This window comes from Chaetomium globosum, genomic scaffold, assembly GCF_000143365.1.
Source record: "Chaetomium globosum CBS 148.51 scaffold_2 genomic scaffold, whole genome shotgun sequence".
Taxonomy (NCBI): Eukaryota; Fungi; Ascomycota; class Sordariomycetes; order Sordariales; family Chaetomiaceae; genus Chaetomium; species Chaetomium globosum.
In genome coordinates, this window is record NT_165977.1 from 3,042,156 (window position 1) to 3,058,997 (window position 16,842).

General features: G+C 57.4%; 5 protein-coding genes across 5 annotated transcripts; 4 read left to right on the forward strand and 1 right to left on the reverse strand.

The window, feature by feature from the left end:
- Window positions 1–1,844: 1,844 nt before the first annotated feature.
- Window positions 1,845–4,699, forward strand: CHGG_03096 (uncharacterized protein; the record flags this gene model as incomplete). Its single annotated transcript, XM_001229611.1, has 4 exons — window positions 1,845–1,958; window positions 2,017–2,344; window positions 2,416–2,918; window positions 2,981–4,699. The coding sequence occupies 4 exons, from the start codon at window positions 1,845–1,847 to the stop codon at window positions 4,697–4,699; spliced, it is 2,664 nt and encodes an 887-aa protein (XP_001229612.1).
- A 998-nt stretch (window positions 4,700–5,697) lies between these two features.
- On the forward strand, window positions 5,698–8,604 carry CHGG_03097 (uncharacterized protein; the record flags this gene model as incomplete). Its single annotated transcript, XM_001229612.1, has 1 exon — window positions 5,698–8,604. The coding sequence occupies one exon, from the start codon at window positions 5,698–5,700 to the stop codon at window positions 8,602–8,604; it is 2,907 nt and encodes a 968-aa protein (XP_001229613.1).
- A 262-nt stretch (window positions 8,605–8,866) lies between these two features.
- Window positions 8,867–9,720, reverse strand: CHGG_03098 (uncharacterized protein; the record flags this gene model as incomplete). The annotated part of the gene is made up of 3 exons (XM_001229613.1): window positions 8,867–9,279; window positions 9,374–9,473; window positions 9,541–9,720. The coding sequence occupies 3 exons, from the start codon at window positions 9,718–9,720 to the stop codon at window positions 8,867–8,869; spliced, it is 693 nt and encodes a 230-aa protein (XP_001229614.1).
- A 649-nt stretch (window positions 9,721–10,369) lies between these two features.
- On the forward strand, window positions 10,370–15,067 carry CHGG_03099 (uncharacterized protein; the record flags this gene model as incomplete). Its single annotated transcript, XM_001229614.1, has 9 exons — window positions 10,370–11,022; window positions 11,093–11,887; window positions 11,966–11,984; window positions 12,721–13,203; window positions 13,259–13,562; window positions 13,625–13,685; window positions 13,921–14,154; window positions 14,208–14,435; window positions 14,491–15,067. 9 exons carry the CDS (start codon window positions 10,370–10,372, stop codon window positions 15,065–15,067), a joined length of 3,354 nt encoding a protein of 1,117 aa, XP_001229615.1.
- A 663-nt stretch (window positions 15,068–15,730) lies between these two features.
- On the forward strand, window positions 15,731–16,735 carry CHGG_03100 (uncharacterized protein; the record flags this gene model as incomplete). The annotated part of the gene is made up of 1 exon (XM_001229615.1): window positions 15,731–16,735. The coding sequence occupies one exon, from the start codon at window positions 15,731–15,733 to the stop codon at window positions 16,733–16,735; it is 1,005 nt and encodes a 334-aa protein (XP_001229616.1).
- Between the last annotated feature and the right edge of the window lie 107 nt (window positions 16,736–16,842).

Sequence of the window (16,842 nt, forward strand, 5' to 3'; positions counted from 1 at the left end):
TTTGTGGGTTATGGGGGGATTTTTTTTTTTTCTAAACACATGAAGGGCAAACCCCCCCCCACCCTAAGCCGGGGGTTCTTTACAACACGGGGGGCAGGGTTCAAGGCCCCCCCGTGGCCCGGGGACCCAATGGTCGCCTTAGGGGCCGCGGAAAAAAAACTTGGCCCAAATTTTTCCGGGGTTTAGACGCGGGGTCCCTTGTTGGGGGATTTTGGGACGAAAGAATTTAAACCCAAGGGGTTCAGCCAAAGGAAATCCGACCAAAAAAACCCTTGTGGCAAAGTCTTTCAGGGTTGGGGGGGTTCAACCAAAGGGAGGGGGCCCAAAAGTAAGTTCACTCAAAGGAAAGAAAGGAGGTTCGGGGGGTTGGGGGGGGGGGGGGGGGGGCAGCGTGGGACAGAGTGGTCAGTCAGAAAGAAGTTAGCAGCCGGATCACGATCTCCTCCAAGGTTTACATATATGTAACTACAACAAAAGCAAATAGAAGCTTAGCCAAACTCCACAGCGATTAAAGTCGATGAAGAAGGGCCAGGGGTAAAGGCCGGGAAGGTAAAGGGGCTGTGCATGCGGCCGGGCAAGCTTTGCCATGGGTAGCCCACCCACTAGGTACCTTAGTTACCAACAACAGGACAGAGTTTAGATGTATCGTTCGAATAAGTGCGGCAGATGAAAATGCAGTACAATAGCTATACTTGTAAAGCTTTTGGACTCTGGCTGCTAATTAAGCTGGGCCTGGGTTTGGAAACGAGCTTGCAAAAAGGGGTAAGGGGCGGGGGCTGCGTTGGCAAGCACGGAAAGTCCAAGCCCTAACCCTCGCCGGAATTGAAGATGCACGTGCATGTGATGACCCTGCTAGGGAGGGTTCATCTCATTTTGCTGTTTGGATGAACCCCACGTCATCCATGGATGTTTGTGCTCCCATCGCGGGTCCTGTTATGGGTAAAAGGAGGCAAGAGAGGGACGGCAGATTTGCAGAGTTGGGAAAGCCAAGCGAGCGCCACAGATTCGAGCCACGTGGGGGGATGACGTCATTGATAGCAACTGCCGCCTTTCGAGGTCTAGCCAGCTCTCGACTGCATTATTTTAGTGTACATGTAACTATAGCTCGTAGGCACCTAGGTATAGATCTGGCAAGTCTGGGTGGGTGGTAGGTACTTTCGTACTGTCTGTCTACATTTATGGAGGCATCATTGTTGTGGCCGAGGGCGCGCCGAGCTTTGTTCGTCAATGGAAGCGGTGGGGCCAGGAACTGGACTTGCTGGAGCAGTGACGCAGCATCTCGGTCATTCTGAAGCTGGCTTAGGTCGGCTCAGATTGGGGACTCGCTTTGCTCTTGGGGATCGCCCAGACACTCACCCTAGCTCGCCTTTGCCCAACTAGAGGACAGCTGAAACCCATAGTTAAACCTGTCTCGAGCCTGCCCTGTGAGAGGAAGGTGAAAGCCGGCCTCGACGAATCGAGGAAATTGGCTGGCCCTTGCTCTTTCCTATGACGCACTTGATGGGTCCACAACCGCTAGGTACCGTATGCGTGTCACGTCACCGCCGTCTTTCTCGGTTGAATTCCTGAAGTGCCAAGTGAGCATCGTTTTACTTGCCAGTGTTACTTTACTTTGATGCCCTTGGCTTGCCGTCTATAATAACCTGGAAACCACGCTCGCACCCAGCCTGCGAGACTCTTCCGCTCTTAATGACCTCACCTCACTGACATCGAATAATCTTGATACCCCAAATTTGTTTCCCTTTTTGATACCCCCCCCCCCGTCCAAAATACCATCTCGACGTGTGTGATATCAACTCCAACCCGACCTTTAACAACAACCACCCACCAGAAACCCATACAAAATGGCACCCAGCGTCAACAAACCCACAGATATCAAGCAGAAGGAGGCCGACGTCAACCGCAAACTCCAGATATACGGCATCATTAGTGCTTTCAAAACGGGCAAAGTCCCTTCGGTGCGTGCCCTCGCGTTCCTCGTGGAGAGCGTAGAAACTAATATGCACACGTCCACAGAACGATCAGATTGATGTGGCCCTGAACAGCTTTCTTGAGTCCAAGGCGCTCTCGGGCCCTTCTCAGAGGCTCTCACCAGAGGGGCAGGCACTCGTAGCCGACGCCAAGGAAGTGGTGAGGCAGGCCAAACATCTGCTCTTGTCCAAAAATGATGGGAACCTGCTTCAGGATTTCATCTGGCAAACCCAGCAGTTCGACCCCAAGGCGGTGTCGACCCCCGGCGCCCCCTTAAGCAAAGAGCAGGCGCAGCAACACGGCAACCAGGCTCTCGAAGGCCTGCGAACTCTCGGCACCCTGATCATCACCAATGGCCAGTTCCGGAAGCTTCGTACGTACTCCTCGGTAGCTACACGCACATACATACTTCTAAGTTTGAGAAAGCATGCTAACCCCACGCAGTCAAGGATGCCACGATTCTCCTCCGCGACATGGCCGGAGATGCCGCCACGAACGCCGCCGCTCGCGTCAGGCCTAGCCAAGAAGACCTCGCCCAGCTCGACCACCCCGCTCAGGATAATACCTGGCACGATGCGCCAGATATGTCAAAGGACGCGGTGAAGGGCAGACTGCAGAACTACTACAAGGGAAATCCCAAGGAGGACGTGAGGGCTGCGACGGCTGAAGGTACATCCAGCGCCCACCCATCAGGTTCCACGGACCCCAGGGATTTGGCAGCCACCGCGGCGCACGATCGCCAGACCGGCGCCACCTCGGGGGCCGACGCATTGGGAGGTGCAGTCACAACCAAGGACGCCCTGAAGCGCAACGTCAATGAAAACGTTGACGAAGAGACCAAAGAGAGGGCCCGCGCAAGACGTGAGGAGTACCGAGAGCGTACGAGGAAATACTTCTCCCGCAAGGTACCCCAGGAGCGCCGGGATCAGACTGTCTGGCGTCTCAAGGTATGTCACCCTTCTTTGGCCAGTCTCTCCTTGGCAGTCGATAGCTAACTAGCTCGCCCCAGAAAATGGTTCTTGAGTGCCAGCAGCACCCTGATTATTACCAGGCCGTCCAGACACTGCTGGACCTCGCCGAGGAGTACAGCGACCACGCTAACCGGCTAGCCCGGGGCGGTTCAGGCACCGTCAAGGACGCTCGCTCGAGTTTAGTCCAAGCCGAGACCGACCTCAAGACGCTGATCGAGCGGTTTGCCAATGGCACCTCCACGGATGATCTGTGGGCCTCGATCAACACCATCTACGAAGATGCAGATCGCGACCCTCAGCTACGGAACTGGTTCAAGGCCCTGAACCAGTATGTCCGCCGCTGCCTGCAAGAGCAGGGATACATCCTCGATGACGAGTCCAATGTGCAGTGGAACCGCCTGTACGACGAGGGCAACTACCTGCTCCGTGACAAGTACCGTAGTCATACCGACCGCATCGTGGACGAGATCAAGTTCCTGGCCGACCAGTTCGACCAGGACCCGCAGAACAAGGCTTTTGCCGCCTCGCTGACCAAACTGTTTACCGATCTGGGCAACGACGACGACGGGAAGCCGACCTTCAAGCCCCACCTTATCAAGGACCTCACCGATGTGATCCTGCCTGCTATCTTCGAGAATGTCGCCTACATCCCGGTGCCGCGGATCGAGTACTCGGATCCCCAGTTTGACGCTGTCATTGAGAACCTCGTCCTCGAGAGCGACAACTTCATGCCCAACGTGCTGGAGATTGCTAGTGAGAACTACATGCGCTTCGGTCGCAAGAAGATTGCTAGCAACAGCAAGCACTCAGTCGATGTCAAGGTGGCGGGCATCCAAATGGATCTTCGGGATGTCAGCTACTACATCAAGCGGAAGCAGGGCTTCCCTTCCATCACGGATAAGGGGGTGGCCAACTTCCTTCTAGCCGGAGACGGCTTCACTTTCCGCATGAAGCTGTCGTCGCCAGACGAGAGGGACAAGCAGTCTTTCTTCAAGGTCGACAAAGTGGACGTCGTCGTCAACAACCTCAACATCAAACTCGTAAAGTCGAGCCACAAGATGCTCTTCGGCCTCTTCAAGCCGCTGATGCTCAAGGTCCTGCGCCCCGGCGTGCAAAAAGCGCTGGAGAAGGCGATCAAGGACCAGGCCGTGCAGCTCGACGCCATGCTGTTCCAGGTCAAGCAAGAGGCCGACCGGGCGCTCGAGCAGGCGCGCGAAGACCCGGAGCGAACACCCAACATCTACAACCGGTACGTGACGGCCGCTCAGAAGAAGGTGCTACAGGGCAAGCAGAAGGCCGAGGGTGTCGTGGCCGACAAGAAGGTCAACTACGCCATCACCAAGGAGGACAGCATCTTCCCCAACATCCACCTGCCCGGCGGCATCAGCTCCAAGGCCACCGAGTACCGCGACCTCGCCCGCAAGGGCGACAAGTGGGAGAGCCCCGTCTTCTCCATCGGCTCCGCCGCCAAGAGCCGCGACCTCCCCGCCGCCCCCAAGGTCGTGCGCAAGCCGCACCGGGCCGCCACCGCTGCCCCCGGGAACTCCCACGCCGCAACAAACGGCAACGCGTACGCCGCCGCACCGTTGAACGGGGGTGCCCTCAACGGGAACCCCGTGAATGGCGGTGGGGTTACCAACGGTGGTCCCCTGAAGACCACCGCCCCAAACGGCAACACCTTGGGGGTTAACAACCTCAATGGGGGCTTCAAGGCCCACACGCCCGCCTTTGACCCGACTGCGCCGGCTGCGTATTAGGAGGGGGAGGAGGAGGAGGTTGCAGCGCTGCAGTGGGCAGAGATGCGGGATGCGGAGTTGTGATGGAGACGGGGGATAGCGATCCCTGAAGAGACGTGGAGGGGAGAGCCAGTTTCATTATACCCGGTTGATGTGATGAGTTATGAATAGGCTGGGTTGTTTTCTGTTTTAAGGGGGCAACGTCAAAACCAGATTGTGAATTTCATGCCTCGAGTTGTTTTAAGGGTACTGTACTCGGTATGCGGTCGGCCTTGCGTTGCCTTGGTTTCTTGATTTGCTCTCTTGTTGTCTGGTATTCTTCGCTGCGTAATAGTCTGCTTGAGTGTGTAATAATACGATTTCCGGTCTCAATAACAACGGAGGTGAATGCATGGAAGTGAGATGGAATAAATGTGCAATGAGTGATGTTGCTCGAGACAGGATGAGGAGATAATAATGGTCGGTGACGTCGGTTGAGATGTTTGGGGTTAGGGTTATATATGGGCTTGCTGCCTGGAGTTGATGCCGGCAACGACCTCTTCAGCGGTTCTTCCCGTCGTTCTCTCCCTCAAAACACACAATTTCCATCCTTGAATTGATTTTGAAACCCTACCAATCCTCCGCAAAAGCTTCAGAATACAAATTGGCAGTTTTGATGCTCTCATACTCGTCAGACATCTCCTCACACAACCATCGATTGGTCTCATTCTCATTACACCCTTGCGCCCTCACATTCACAGCCCACCAGCAACCGCCACCATGAGCAGTCGAACCAAACGCGCCAAGTCGCCAGATGTCGACGCAATTGAAGAAGATGAGAAACAGTACGGGAGCGGCCCCCTGAGCCTCGAAGAGCTCGACGAACAGTAAGCACCACCCCCCACCCCCTCCACTCACCTCCCTCCCCCACGATAGCTAACCACCTCCCCCCCCCTTCAAAGCTTCCCCCAAACCGCCCACGCAACCACTCCAAAACCCCCACCTTCTCCCACCTCTTCCTAGACCTCTTCAACCCGCTCATGGACTGCAAGCCGACCACGGCGGGGGCCTCTGGGCCCGCGCGCCGACCGGGCCGCGGCGGCTCCTCCGCTTCCTCCAAGCTCTCGTACCACGAGCAGCGCCGCCACATCATCGAGCGCTTCATGGCGCGCTGGCGCGCAGAGGTCGGCCCGGACTTTTACCCCGCCATGCGCCTCATCCTGCCGGACAAGGACCGTGATCGCGGGGTGTATGGGCTGAAGGAGAATTCGATCGGGAAGTTGTTGGTGAAGGTTATGAAGATTGATCGGAATTCGGAGGATGGGTATGCGTTGATGCATTGGAAGTTGCCGGGGGGTGGTGGTGGTGGGCGTGGGGACAGGGGAGGGGGTGGTGGTGGTGGTGGTGGTGGTAGGTTTGGGGATGGGAGTGTCACGACGGCGGGGGATTTTGCGGGGAGGTGTTTTGAGATTGTGGGGAAGCGGCAGATGAGAAGTGAGCCGGGGGAGTTTACCATCGGGGATGTCAATGTGATGCTGGATCGTCTGGCGGGGGCGAGTGGTGAGGCGGAGCAATTGCCGATTTTCGAGGAGTTTTATCAGGGGATGAATGCAGAGGAGCTTATGTGGCTGGTGAGGATTATCCTCAAGGAGATGAAGGTTGGCGCTACGGAGAGGACGTTCTTGGGGCTGTGGCATCCGGATGCCGAGCCGCTGTTCAGCGTCTCGTCGAGCTTGAGGCGCGTGTGTTGGGAGTTGCACGACCCCGAGTTTCGGCTCGAGCAGCAGGAGACCGGCGTCACGCTCATGTCGTGTTTCCAGCCACAGCTGGCGCAGTTCCAAACGACGACGTCATTCGCAAAGCTGGTCTCAAACTTGGGGTGTAGCGAGGAGGACCAGGAGTTCTGGATTGAAGAGAAATTGGATGGCGAGCGCATGCAGATGCATATGCAGGAGGATGATAACGTGCCCGGCGGTTACAAGTTCGCTTTTTGGTCACGAAAGGCCAAAGAGTATACTTACCTATACGGGAGCGGGCTAGAAGATAACAACTCGGCGCTTACCCGGCACCTGAAGAACGCTTTTGACAGCCGCGTGCGAAATCTGATCCTCGACGGCGAGATGATCACCTGGGACCCGGAGGTCGACAAGATGGTACCCTTCGGCACCCTCAAAACTGCCGCCTTGGACCAGCAAAAGAACCCCTTTCACAACGGTCCACGGCCGCTTTATCGCGTCTTCGACATCCTCCTCCTCAACGACAAGTCCCTCACCGAATACACTCTCGCCGACCGCCACCGCGCCCTTGAACGCGCTGTCAAGGGTGAGCCCGGGCGCCTAGAGATCCACCCATACATCACAGCCAAATCAGCCGACGAAATCGAACCGCACCTCCGCGTGATCGTAGCTGAAGCATCCGAGGGTCTTGTGCTCAAGAACCCACGGTCGCGGTACCAGCTAAACAGCCGTAACAACGACTGGATCAAAGTCAAGCCCGAATACATGTCCGAATTTGGTGAATCGCTCGACCTGGTCGTTATTGGCGGGTACTGGGGCTCGGGGCGGCGCGGCGGCACGCTCTCGAGCTTCTTGTGCGGTCTGCGCGTCAGCGAGAACTTTGTACGTTCCGGTGCCGCCGCCAGCCGCGAGAAGTGCCTCAGTTTCTGCAAGGTCGGCGGCGGGTTCAAGGCCGAGGACTACGGCGAGATGCGCCACCACACCGAAGGAAAGTGGAAGGAGTGGGACCCGGCCAGCCCCCCATCCGAGTTCATCGAGCTGGGCGGTGGTGAACGGCTGCAATACGAGCGGCCCGACGTGTGGATCCGCCCAAGCGAGTCGGTCGTCATCTCCATCAAGGCCTCGTCGTTTGCGCCGTCGGACCAGTTCGCCGCCGGCTGGACGCTGCGCTTCCCGCGCTTCCGAAAGATGCGCCTCGACAAGGCGTGGGATGCCGGCATGGACGTGGACGAGTCCGAGGCGCTGCGCACTAAGGTCAAGCAGGAGGAGAAGGAGCGCAAGGCGATGGAGATGGAGAGCCGCAAGCGCAAACCGGCGAAGCGACAGAAGAAGGACCTAGTCATTGCCGGCGCTGCGGATGCCGCCAAGCAGACGGCCGAGTTCCTCGCCGTGAAGAAGCCGAAGACCAACGTGTTCCAGGGGCTGGACTTCTGCGTCCTGTCGGAGGTGCTCAAGCCCAAAAAGATGACCAAGCCCAATTTGGAGAAACTGCTCAAAGAGAACGGGGGCAAGCTGCACCAGACAGTGAACAAGGAATCCGGCATGATCCTGCTGGCGGACAAGAACGTGGTCAAGGTAGCGAGCCTCAAAAAGGCCGGCGACGCGGACATCGTGCGGCCCAAGTGGGTGTTTGACTGCCTCGAGCAGACCGGCGGAGAGGGGTACCTCCTCCCGTTCGAGGAAAGCCACCTGCTGCATGCCACCGAGGAGATGAAGCGCGTCGCCCAGAAGAGCACGGACCAGTACGGCGACAGCTACGCGCGGGATGTCGGCGTCGACGAGCTGCGCGCGATCCTCGACGGCATGGACCTGCCAGACGAGAGCGAGGGGTTTGTCGCGGACCAGTTCCTCGACCAGCTCGAGGAGCGCGGCAACGGCCTGGACGGCCTGAAGAGCTTCATGTTCCGGCGGTGTCGGGTGCACTTTGCGCTCGGGGAAGGGGTGTCCGCGGCCGGGGCGCTCAGGCTGGCGAGCTATGTGCGGTTTGGGAATGGGGGGGTGGTGGAGGATATTGGGGACGAGCGGATCACGCATGTGGTCGTTGTTGGTGGGAGGGAGGACACTGCTGCGTCGGAGAAGGTGGTGGCGGCGGATGTGCGGCACAAGATTAGCGCTAGGAGGGCGGTGCCTAGGGTTGTCTCTGCGAGGTGGGTGGAAGATTGCTGGAAGGAGGACACGCTTGTGGATGAGGAGCAATATGTACCAAGTTGAGATGTTGTGTGACAATGATGGGGTTATGGCTAGTTAGCATAGATACCTTTGACGGAATGTTAAGACATAGCACCGATCATGGTGAATGAATACCGCCTGTTTGTTTGATCCACTGTTTTTTGTCACATATACTGGTTGGTGTCAAAAGGCGTATGGCATGTCACTAGTTGGAAGGTGAAGGTGTATATACTCCATTCCACATCCAACAACCGCCACGACTCTATTCAACCAAGCCACCTACCTACCTACCTACCTACCACTCTCACTTCCCAATAGTCAAAAACAGCCTATCCCCCACATCTCCCAGACCAGGCTTGAGCATCCCACGATCAGTCAACTCTTCATCCACCCCGGCCAGCCAAATCTCCACACCCGCCGGCCACTCGGCGGCCGCCGCCTTCACGCCGGACGCGGCGCCGAGCACGGACAGCACGATGATGCGCTGGGCGCCCCACTCGCGCAGCGTCTGGATGGCCGCCGCGCAGGTCCCGCCCGTAGCGATGACCGGGTCGAGGATGATGGCCAGCTCGGACGCGCTGCCCCCCGCGGTGCCGCCGCCGCTGGCCAGGTGGTTGGGCAGGTTGTTGTAGTACTCGACGGGGTGCAGCGTCGCCGGCTCGCGGTAGAGGCCGAGGTGGTGGACGGGGACTGGGTGCGGGAGCAGGGTTTGGATCGCTGTGGGGTTGAGGGTGGGTTGAGTCAGCATGGCTCTTTGGAGTGGGTGTATGGAATGAGTGGAGAAGAAGGGGGGAGGGGTTGTGGTACATACCTTCAACCATGCCCAGGCCGGAGCGGAGGATGGGGATCAGGGAGACGGTGGCGGGGAGGAGTTGGTGGGTTTGGAAGTCGAAGCCGAGGGGAGTTTGGTCCTGGAGGCAAAGGTTAGGCTTGGTTCGGGTTTAGAGGGATGATGGCCGGGGCGGGGGTATAACGAACAGTTGATCCTGGACGACTGGTGAGTCCTTTGGCAAACGCCTCGCAGGCTACGATTAGGGAAATATCGTGGATCAACCCCTTGACGTCTCTCGGAGGGGTGTATTGTGACCGCAGCTGGCTCAGCTTGGCTAGTAAGCACGGATGCTGCGAGACGTGGACGTTGGGCGGAAGGTCCGACATGGTGGTGGCTAAGGTAAGGTCTACAGAGTATAACAATAGGGAGAGATGAGAATGGAAAACAAAGGTTTTGTTTGGGGAGACTTGAGTCGGTCGAGGTTAGGTTGCGATACCGTTGAGATCCGACGGAAGGGGACCTGCAGCCAGGAACGGTGTATTCCGCCGCGTCTAGCCTCTTATACGGCAACGCCCCATTGGGAAGCAAACATCTGCAGAAGGTCGTGCGGGAGCTTGATTCGCTGCAACCGGAGAGGGGAGCTCCATGGTTGGACTCATCATGGATTCTCGCCGCACTCCGAGACAAGCAACAGCGATCGGGTAAAGAAATCAAGGCCTGGCCTTGGCTATCTTTCTCAGTCGGGGAAGGTGCCCCAGGCTTGAGCTGCATGCATCTGTCCCTGCCTCCTCGTGACACTCGGAGATGACGGTGAGCCGGGAGCGGGGCAGGAGGAAGATAAGATAAAGGCCGAACGAAGGCCAAGCAGTCGGAAAACCGGGGTATCGAGCCCGGGCCCGCTGCCAAGAGGTACGTACCGGCATCATCCAAATCCGATCCATTCCGGACCAGGTCCGATTTAACTCCGGACACAAAACAACGACATCAAACAAACATGGGTTGAAGCAGCGAAAGAAGATTGGCTTGCATTGCGCAATGGCCGAGTCCCACCATCTAAATGAAGAGCCATCACGAGGAACACAGCATGGCCGCCGCGCTTCGGCCACGTCTGGGGGATACAATGCCCCGGGCTCGACACACGATCTGGATTCTCCAGATGGCGCGCGCACCTCGTTAAACCGACCTCATCCACAGAACGCTTCAGGAATCCCACTCAAACATGAGCGGAATCCCCGACACTCTCGACGGGCATCGATGACTTCTCATCCCGGCTACGATGTCCCAGATACGTATACCAACCTAGACGAGACAGCCGATGTCTCGCCCATTCAGAACCCGCACGAGGAACCAATCCACCGTTTCCGAAGCCTCGAGCAGACCCGGGCCCAGGAGCAGGAGTTCGTACAGGAACAGAAGCGCCACCGCCAGCCACCCGAGCCAAAGAAGCTAGAAGAGGCTAAGTACGACGTCTCGCGTCTCCTCACCCAGCTCTACACCATCTCCTACCTCATCCTCTTCTCCATCCTCGGCACTCTCGCCCGCCTCGGCCTCCAGGCCCTCACCAACTATCCCGGCACCCCCGTCATCTTCACCTCCATCTGGCCCAACTTCGCCGGCTGCTTAGTCATGGGCTTCCTCTCCGAAGACCGCATGCTGTTCCGCGAGGCGCAACCCCCAACGCCCAGCCCGTCCACCGACGAGGAAGAAACCACCAACAGCGCCCCCTCCCCAAAACAAACCCACGCCGCCCTCAAAAAGACCATCCCATTATACATTGGCCTCGCCACTGGCTTCTGCGGGCTCCCTAACCTCCTTCTCCGCCTTCATCCGCGACACCTTTCCTCGCGCTGGCCAACGACCTCCCCACCAAGCACATCCACTCCACTACCCCCCCGAAACGGCGGCTACAGCTTCCTCGCGCTCCTCTCCATCCCCCCTCATTACGCTCGCCCTCTCCCTCTCCGCCCTCTTCCTCGGCGCGCACCTCGCCATCGCGCTCGCACCCATCATGCCATCCCTACACCGCACGCCGCACGCCTGGGCCGACCGCGCCGCCGTGCCGCTCGCCTGGGGCTGCTGGCTCGGCGCTGTGCTCCTGGCCGCCCTGCCCCCAGCCGGCCACGCCGCCTGGCGTGGCGAGGTGCTGTTCGCGCTGGTCTTTGCGCCGCTGGGCTGTTTGGTTCGTTTTGTGGTTAGTCTGTGGCTGAATGGTCGGGTTGCGGCGTTTCCGGTGGGCACGTTCGTGGTGAATGTGGTGGGGACGGCGGTTCTGGCGGCGGCGTGGGATTTGGCGCATTCGGGGGCGGTTGGGGGTGGTGCGGGAGAAGGGGTGGGGGTGAGGGTGACGGTGGGGTGTCAGGTGCTGGCGGGGGTGCAGGATGGGTTTTGTGGGTGTTTGACGACTGTGTCGACGTGGGTGGGGGAACTGGCTGCGCTTAGGAGGAGGCATGCGTATGTGTATGGCGGGGCCAGCGTGCTGGGTGGGCTAGCGGTGGTGGTTGCGGTGATGGGGGGGCTGAGGTGGAGTGAGGGGTATGAATCGGGAGCTTGTGGGTAAGAGCTGTAGCTATAATGGCTATCTATGTTGTTGCTTATCTCACGTAACTGACCCAATACTCAGTGCCATGGGAGGTGCTGGGTGAAGGTACAAGTATGTCCTACAATGCCAGCGGACAACTGACGACATATTAGTGATTCATCGATACCCTTCTCAAAGTTGCTTCCATTAACTCATGCTGACCCGCCCACGGATAACGAGATAGGTGCATTACTGGATAGTCCCGCTCTTCATCATATTATTGGTTATCAGATTACAAACCGAGTATCTCAGAAAGAACAGAAGGGATGATGAGTTTGCTAGTTTACCTGATGGGATCCAAGAGAGAGTATTCCCGTTGAACGCTCCACTTTCCCCAGAATCATCGTGGATAAAGCCTCATCCTTGCTTTTGGTCCCCAAGTTCTTTTTACCTCATTCTAACCCTCAGAAAGAACTGGCATGTCCCTTGAGAATTGAGACGAGAGAGTTTCATCTTGAACAAAAGAGGCGAACAGGCCAAAATCTGATTCCGCCGGGGTTTAACCGTTATCGGCCACCAGGACCATGACTCACCCCACCTTCCCCAATAATCTCTGGTGGGATGAAGTTCGTTTGGAGCAAGAAGGACCCCTCAATTTCCTACCGCAACCCAGGACCAAGACATTAGCAACCTTGCAGTCAAGATGGTCGCCTCCAAAGAACCGATCCTCCCCGTACCTGGGAAAGAAAATATTATCATCACCAGCGCTCTTCCCTATGTGAACAACGTTCCACATCTCGGCAACCTCATCGGCAGTGTTCTGGTAATTTTTACTCTCCATTTCCCTCCCTGAATCTCACATCAACAGCCTGTGACTCCACGAGTTCTTCTCATCCCTGTTTCTGCGAAGCCAGAGCGGTTCCGCCGGGTACTTCCGGTCCTTCTAGTTACTAACCAAACTTCACAGTCTGCAGACGTCTTTGCCAGGTTCTGCCGGGCGAGGGGCCTTCCAACCATCTATGTCTGCGGCTCGGACCAGTACGGCACCGCGACGGAGACGAAGGCGCTCTCTGAGGGGGTAGACCCGGCGACGTTGTGCGCCAAGTATCACGCCATCCACAAGGACATTTACGACTGGTTCAGGCTCGATTTTGACGTCTTCGGCCGTACGCCCACGGACGAGCACACCGCTATCGTCCAGGACATCTTCACTCGTCTCTGGAACAACGGCTACATCGAGCAGCGTGAGACAACCCAGGCTTACTGCCCAACTCACTCATCCTTCTTGGCCGACCGATATGTCGAGGGCGAGTGCAGCCTCTGTCACGACAAGGGTGCCCGCGGTGACCAGGTTTGATTTGCCCTGTTTGATCTGTAATGTTCGCGGCCGCTAATTCATTCCTCAGTGCGACGCATGCGGCAACCTTCTCGATCCTCTAGAACCGGAGAGGGACGCCTCCGGGAACCAGGAGACCAAGGCGACCGGCTGGCTGATCAACCCCCGCTGCAAATTGGACGGTACCGCTCCTGAGAAGCGCCAAACCAAGCATCTCTACCTCCGCCTGGACGCCCTTCAGGGCGAGATTGAAGAGTGGCTCAAGACGGTCGAGAAGGCCTGGAGCGCGAATTGCGTCTCTATCACACACTCGTGGCTGGATCAAGGGCTCAAGCCACGTGGTATCACCAGAGATCTCAAATGGGGTGTCCCAAGTATGTTTATCGCTGCCACCTCGAGGTTCAATTTAGCAGATTCACTAATTTGCCGTGCGCAGTTCCCACGGGGCTTGACGGTCTCTCCGACGAGGACTATGCCAAGAAGGTTTTCTACGTCTGGTTCGATGCTTGCAGTATGCCACGCCTCTCCCCTAGATTTGTCGCCGCTAACTTGAGCAGTTGGGTACCCCTCAATTACCAGGACATACACCGATCCCGGCAACCTGGCGGGCTCAAACTGGGAAAAGTGGTGGAAAAACCCAGATGATGTCTCTCTTTACCAGTTCATGGGGAAAGACAACGTTCCGTAAGTAGTGTGCCGATTATTGATGAGCTCCCCTAATAGTGGTCACAGGTTCCATACCATCATCTTCCCCGCCTCCCAACTCGGCACCAAGGAGAACTGGACCAAGATCAAGGCCGTGTCCACTTGCGAGTACCTCAACTACGAAGGTGGAAAGTTCAGCAAATCGAAGGGCGTTGGCGTGTTCGGTACCAACGCTCGCGATACCGGCATCGACGCTGACATCTGGAGATACTACCTCTTGTCGAGGCGGCCCGAGACCAGCGACTCGGAGTTCAAATGGGAGTGAGTCTGGCCGTGCTTTCTTCACTCGTCTCGCTCGCACTAACAAATTAAAGGGAATTTGTTGACGCCAACAACAACGATCTGCTCAAGAATCTTGGCAATCTGTGCCAGCGTATCATCAAGTTCTGCCAGGCCAAGATGGACGGCGTGGTGCCCGAATACGATCTTTCCAAATTTCCTGCTCTGCAGCAACACAGGGAGGAAGTGGAGAAGCTCCTTCAAGACTATGTCGCACATCTCAAGGCTGTGAAGCTGAGGGCAGGCTTGTCCATAGTGATGAAGTATGTCGCACACCCCATCTGCCCTGACACAACCTGAAACTGACAACGGAATCAGCATCTCTGGGCTCGGCAACAAGCTACTCCAGGATAACAAGCTCAGCAACCAGCTCATCGCCGAGGAGCCGGAGCGCTGCCGTGCTGTGATTGGTATCGCGCTCAACCACATTCACCTCGTGGCCCACCTTCTCTCGCCCTACATGCCCGAGAAGTCGCAATCTATCCTCAGGCAACTTGGGGTCAAGGGGCCGGGCGGGGATGGCCAAGATATCCCGGCACAGATCCCAGATACCTGGGAAGCGAATGATCTCAAGCCGGGCCACGCCGTTGGTGAGCCTGAACTGCTGTTCGCCAACATCCCTGCGGCGAAGATTGAGGAATGGCGCGAAGCGTTCGGTGGCGAGGAGCTTCGCAAGCAGAAGGAGATAGAGGCGGAGAAGGCCGCGGCCAAGAAGGCGGCGAGAGAGAAGGAGAAGGAAAAGAGAAAACTCAAAAAAGCGGCTCAAGCGGCTCAAGCGGCTCAAGCGGCCGAGGCAGGGCAGGGGCCGACTTCAACGCTCCCTATCCACCCTGGCCCGCCTGCCCAGGCGGCGGCCAAGTCAAACGAGCCGGCCGAACCTCCTGTCCAGAACTGAATATTTGCAAGCAGAGGCGCAAACATAGAGGAAGCGTGAGCCATGGTACTCTAGACTAGACGCCTGGCTGCATTTTCTGATATTTAAGCCTATTCATCCACTTCCGTGGCCGCTTTATATGTAGTGTTGTGTGTGCTCTGTACTTTTTATGCTGCTGTTTAATTTCAATGCTGCCATCAGCGAGTGGGTGAGGCGCTGTGAGGGTGTTGGGTTGTAATCAAGGTAGGTAGTACCTCGGAGAGGGGCTACTAGGTATTGCTCTAGTGCAACCATCGTTGCCATAGTCTTTTATTTAGAACCGTAACGAGCCTCAGCATTTTTCACGGAAAGTTGCTACAGGCAAATTGAGGGGTAATGCATCAAGATGTGCCAGTGCCTTATCCTTCTCGGTCGGCTTTTTTGTGAATATAACCCGTAGATATCCTGGTAGTTATGCATTATAGCACCTACCTATTTAGGAACCTAGGTAGTTCAGATTCTATGATGGCTCCGTCTATGACTTGTAGTGCTCCCTAGCTTTGGCCATGGGTAAGGGACGTTACAGTTAGGCATTCCAACTTTAAACTAGACCGATGTTTTGCCGCTGATAAGCGTTTTATTTTTCTCAGCATGAATCATGGATTCTTGAGTTATTTCAAACCCAACTAGTCACTGAGTGCTAGAATGCCACCACCAACCTTCGCCACGCCACTCCCACAATCACCCCGCTCCGATATCTTGGAATGGCGGTTCCCGAAACCGTACCACAACCTAACGCTCACGGGCCGCTCTCGCGCAGCATGGCACACGTCATTCGTGATCCCGCAGCTTAACCTGCTGCTGGACGCCGGCATGGTCGTCAACAACCTCCGGCCCAAGCACATCTTCCTCACTCACGGCCACAGCGACCACACCTTGCTCACGCCCGCTTTTGTTAAGCGCAGCGACCCGCCAGACATCTACTGCCCCGCCGAGATGAAGGATGCTCTCGACAACTTCATCAATGCCAAGACGATGCTGAGCGAAGGGGGCGGCATCTGGCCCCCCGAGAGCACATCGCCGTACCTAAAGAAGTACAAGTTGGACAACACTTCCAACACTTCCGAAACCAAGACCAAGGAAGAAGTTGAACCCGCCGACAACCAGCAGAACCCTGCACGAGAACAAGACCAAGAACAAGAACAAGCTCAAGACGAGTCCCAAAACCAACCGCCAAACCCAGACCCACCCTCAATCTCAACCCCAAATCCACCCCCCCAACCCCCCTCATCACCACCCCACCCCCTCTCCAAACGCACACCATCCACGGGCCTGCACCCCTCCAGCACCATAACCCTTCCGGCGCCTTCCCGCCCTTCCAATCCTACACGGCCAACCGGCCTTCCCCTGCGAGCCCACACCGTGCCCTGCCTGGGCTACCTGTTCAGCAGCCGTCACCCACAAGCTCAAGCCCGAGTGGTCCGCGGCCTGTCGGGGGCGCAGCTCAAGGCGCTGCGCCAGCAGCAGCAGCAGCAGCAAGGTGGAAATGAGGATGACGAGGGAGCGGTGAAGGGAAGGGGGGTGGTGGAGCTGACGGCCCCCGTGGCGACGCCCGCTTGTTTGCGTTGTCCTGGGGGATACCACGGCGGGTACGCTCGCGGCGGGGCCGGCGTGGTTAGACGGGGTGCGGGTGGTGATCACCGAGTGTAGCTTCCTGTGGGAGGACCACCGCACGCAGGCGGAACGGTCGCGGCATACCATCTGGGCGGATCTGGAGCCCAAGGTGAGGCGGTGGTTCGGGGTGGTCTTCGTGCTGA